Raw genomic sequence first — 4,459 nt, forward strand, 5'->3', positions numbered from 1 at the left:
TTGAGTGAACCACCTATCGAATGTTGATCGAAACAGTTATTAATGATATGATAATATTTATCATAATTATAATATAATTATAATACACACTGATCTTTATATAATTTTTAACAGAACTTCCTCTAGGACTGATATGGAGAATTGTAATGGTGTCTAATCGCTGTAAATGTATACGCGTGAGTAATTCGACATTTATCTTTAACTTCATAAATAGAAGCGCATATTTTATTTTAATAAGATTTATTTTAAGAAGATTTGAATCACTTTGTGAGAAAAATTCTATTGCATTTTCTTAGCACAAAGGCAACAAAAATTTCCCTAGGACGAAAGCATTTCCCTAATTTAAAAATTGTTTCTCGTATGCGCATATTAATTCATTGCGAAGTTTGTTATCGTCTGTGTTTGTCAAAAGATAAATAAAAACGCATGATTGTAAAACTCTTGAGCGTTACATGTTGCTAAGAAAAAATTACTTCCCCTCTTCTTGAGAAGGAATTACGTGTGAAATAGATGGGAAACTCTTCGAATGAATGTTTCAACCGTTAGTACTTACGAAGTTTGCTTCACGATAGGAAGCGTAGTTGTAGTTGCGCGATTAAGCACGTACTAGGTAAGCAAATACTATGATTTTGCGGTACACGTACGCGTGGTAAAAAATATTGAAAATTTTGAATTTTTCGTTCACGTATAACTTAACAAATCAATAATTTCTTTTAATAGTCTAGTACATATATATATAATACTAAAGTCTGCATATAAAATATTAAATATATATACATATATAATACTAAATTCTGCATATAAAATAATACGTCTTAAGGTACACGCGCGATGATGTCCCTTTCAAACTCCGAATCATTTATCATCGAAATATCGCACGTTGTGCACACAAGTACTTTGATAAGCGCCTGATTAAAGCAAGCGGACAGCATATAAATTCGCTATTAGTTTCTCAATTGATGCAATTCTAAATTGCCCATGCATTACTGAATCACATGTATATATATATATAAATTTTCATCATTTTGCAAGAATTAAAGCTTTATCTTATGTTACACATAACATGGAAAACATTCTCTGATTTACATAATTGACATTGGCAAGTGAAAGTTAATTAGTATCATTACTTTTTGATATTTAATCTTTTTTTATTAAATGCACGATAAGATAAATTCTATTTATAAGAAATCCAATGATACACTCTGACCACTATAGTTTTCCAATGAAAACTGTTATGTTCGCATTAGGATTGCTGCATCGGTTTTACTCGTCCGCCAATATGCCACCTAAATTAGAACTGATTGCTGCAGCATGTGAAAACATGGGCATCGGAATAAACGGCGACTTGCCGTGGCGTTTAAAGTAACAGCTATATTATTAGAAACAAGTTTAAGTAATGGTAATCGTTATCGAAAAACCATTTGCAATTTTAATTCGTGTACAGGACCGAAATGGCGTTTTTTACGCGCATGACAAGCGATACGAAAGACGCAAATAAAAAGAATGTCGTGCTGATGGGTCGGCGTACGTGGGATTGCATCCCCGACAAATACCGACCCTTGAAAGGCCGCATAAATATGGTGCTAACATCGCAGTCACTGTAATTATGATTGACCAAAAAATCGACAAGATTCCTTTTTTTCTGCTGAGAAAATTAAATTAATTTCCAAATGACCGATTTCAGAGATTACGGTGACAAAGCGATAACGTGCAAGAGCATACCGCACGCCGTTGAAGTGATCACGCGGATGCAAGATCAAGTAGAAAGAGTCTGGGTAATAGGAGGGAGTAGCGTGTACGAGGTATTTCGCATAAATTGAAAGAACTAAATCGGAGCAATCCGATATTTTTGAGGAAAGACATAACTGATAGTTCGAGCTTCTCAATTAGACATTATTGTGCAATTCTACCAGGCCGCCATGAAATCCCCGCACTTCGGGCGATTGTATCTGACACGTATAAAGAAGAAATTTGAATGCGATACGTTCTTCCCGGCAATCCCGAGCGACTTCGTGTTGATAGAGTAAGGACCGATATTTTCGTATCTGCATCGTGTCTGATTTCCTGCTGCTGCTTATAATATTTAATTCCAGGGATCCCACAGTACCGCAAGGCATACAAGAAGAGAAGGAAATAGAATTTATATATGAAGTGTATGAAAGGAGATGAAAACAACCGCTTCTATCAGTCAAGCCGCATATAAAATTTCTGCGGAACTAAACTGTCTCTAATTGTCTCTCCTTTCGAATATCCTTCAATGCAGAACGTTGTCTGCGGGGTCTATGGTGTCGGTCTTACAGCATGAAAATGAAAAACAAATGTATTGCGCTGACGTTACTGTAATACACAAATATATTGCACAAATAATAAAGATTATCCTAAATTAAAATTTATTATCCATTAATATGGTGTTCCCTTAATGCACACTCGAGACAATTTAATTTTCACGTTTTATTAAAGATAAACAAGAACGTTATAATCGAAGTTGCCTTTCTATGAAGACGTGAAGGACGAACCATTAGCCAGGTGGCCACTGCAACTGTCGACCACCGAGAACATGCAAATGCAGGTGGTACACCGATTGTGCACCGTGTTTGCCATCATTGACAACTAAGCGAAATCCGTCTGCTAGGCCCTTCTGTTTCGCGACTTTCTGAGCAACGTTCATCAGATGGCCGAGCAAAGGCTCGTCCTCATCTTGCGCTTTGGACAGTTGCGTGATTGGCTTTCGTGGGATCACCAGGAAGTGCACGGGTGCCTGGGGATTTACGTCATCGAATGCAACACACTGTAAAGTAATAAATATATTCACTATATTTGTTAAAATGCATGTCCTTGTTTCAACAATTAAATTAAAAAATTAAATAATTTCTATATTCAGTCACTTATTTTGATAAATATGACGCAGCACAGCTCGCGTGAGATTATAGTATTGTTACGTGAAACACGCAATTACGTAATACGATAATAAATATTCGAATAATCATTGCTATTGGATGTGCGAAGCAAATATTCTCGAAGCATGCATGACGCATAGATAACATAAAAGAATGCACAACTTGAGAATAATTTTAGCTCTTGAGAGCGTGCGTATATTTGTTTAGCTTTGTTAACGTTTAGCTTTATTATATGTGACCTGATACATAAAAAATAAACATTAATGATGCTCGATACCGGCAAACCATAATCTGTCTTAAACTTGATAAGACACACATGACGCTTCGACGTAGTGAATTATATCGCGATTTACCTGACTGTCTTCGTAGATGAACTTGCACGGGATTTCTTTACGCAGAATTTTCCCGAATATCGTGTCACCTTCCGGTGCGGCGGATTGCGCCTTTTCCACTTCAGTCGCCATTTTCCTCAAACTGACAGAGCACGTTAGCCGACTGCTATTCGGATGTCCCAAACGTCTGCATGCGTTCACGGCAAAATTCGATAATAACCTCATGCTCGGAGTCGATGATATTGTCGCAAGTGCATACTGGATAATTATTAATTACATGCAATCTCGCGTTCTGTCTAGTATTGTGTTATTTCTTTTTTTAATATATTTTATGGCCGAGATAAGAATGTCACTGCGGCCATATTAAAAATCCTACGAGACGCGGGAATTTTGAATATTGTACTGAAAATGATTAAAGCGTCAGAAATTAGTTAAATGCGTACGTTTCTCGTTAATGAGCATATATATTTAGTTTTCTACGCTGATTGTCTTATAAAATTCTTATAAAAGTGTTAAAAAATATGTTGGACTTGATAAAATTAAAATATAAAAGTGATATACATATGATTTGCGATCCAGGTTGTAATAAATTTATTGAGGGGATTAAATATGGATTTAGTTTTGCACATACATACACACATATATATATATGAAATTATAAAACTTTTATTATATAATGCAGTCTTCTTAGCAATATGCTTATTTTTGAGATATCTCAGTACAATAATACAATATACATATAAGTGTAAAAGGGTAGAAATTGTCACTTGCTGCTCTATACATATCAATATTTTACATAAATGAATAATAGGAGATTAATTGTAATTAGTTGATAGTACATAGAAGATATGGCAGTGGACTTTCTGGTTTTCTATGGAAGATCTTAAATCTTTCCAATGTTTTCTAACGGATCACAAAGATCCCAGTCTTAGAAAAATAATTCTATTTATGAGTAACAATACGTAAATATTATTATCTTATTGTTAGTTTTGCATTGGATTGAGTTATACATTTGCGTTATGTATTTATATGCGCTTTTCTAATAAGGTTTAATTGTATATTTATGTTATCTAACAACAATAAAAGTGTATTATAAAAATATGACTGAATGAAATATTAAGACATTATTACGTAAATAAATAATATATAAAAATAACAATTATTTTACTGTTATTTGTCTTGTACGTTAAGGTATCCTTATGATAAAACGTTAACTTAAAAGCGGTTCTA

At 34.2% G+C, this 4,459-nt stretch overlaps 2 protein-coding genes across 4 annotated transcripts; one reads left to right on the forward strand and one right to left on the reverse strand.

Annotated features, from left to right (window-relative positions):
- Positions 1-30: 30 nt before the first annotated feature.
- On the forward strand, positions 31-2,383 carry LOC105280354 (dihydrofolate reductase). Of its 3 annotated transcripts, none has more exons than XM_011340846.3 (6): positions 31-176; positions 1,248-1,362; positions 1,445-1,600; positions 1,685-1,802; positions 1,914-2,023; positions 2,094-2,169. In XM_011340846.3, exons 1-6 carry the CDS (start codon positions 167-169, stop codon positions 2,167-2,169), a joined length of 585 nt encoding a protein of 194 aa, XP_011339148.1. In that variant the 5' UTR covers positions 31-166. The 3 variants fall into 3 exon arrangements, with proteins under 3 accessions (XP_011339148.1, XP_011339149.1, XP_019887552.1); XM_011340847.3 differs by lacking the exon at positions 31-176 and adding an exon at positions 234-610; XM_020031993.2 differs by lacking the exon at positions 31-176 and having other exon boundaries at positions 637-1,362; positions 2,094-2,383.
- On the reverse strand, positions 2,374-3,587 carry LOC105280356 (histidine triad nucleotide-binding protein 1). Its single transcript, XM_011340850.3, has 2 exons — positions 3,251-3,587; positions 2,374-2,788 (listed from the first exon to the last, which is right to left on the reverse strand). Exons 1-2 carry the CDS (start codon positions 3,452-3,454, stop codon positions 2,519-2,521), a joined length of 474 nt encoding a protein of 157 aa, XP_011339152.1. The 5' UTR covers positions 3,455-3,587; the 3' UTR covers positions 2,374-2,518.
- Between the last annotated feature and the right edge of the window lie 872 nt (positions 3,588-4,459).

Source organism: Ooceraea biroi, chromosome 1, assembly GCF_003672135.1.
Source record: "Ooceraea biroi isolate clonal line C1 chromosome 1, Obir_v5.4, whole genome shotgun sequence".
In the NCBI taxonomy this organism is placed as follows: domain Eukaryota; kingdom Metazoa; phylum Arthropoda; class Insecta; order Hymenoptera; family Formicidae; genus Ooceraea; species Ooceraea biroi.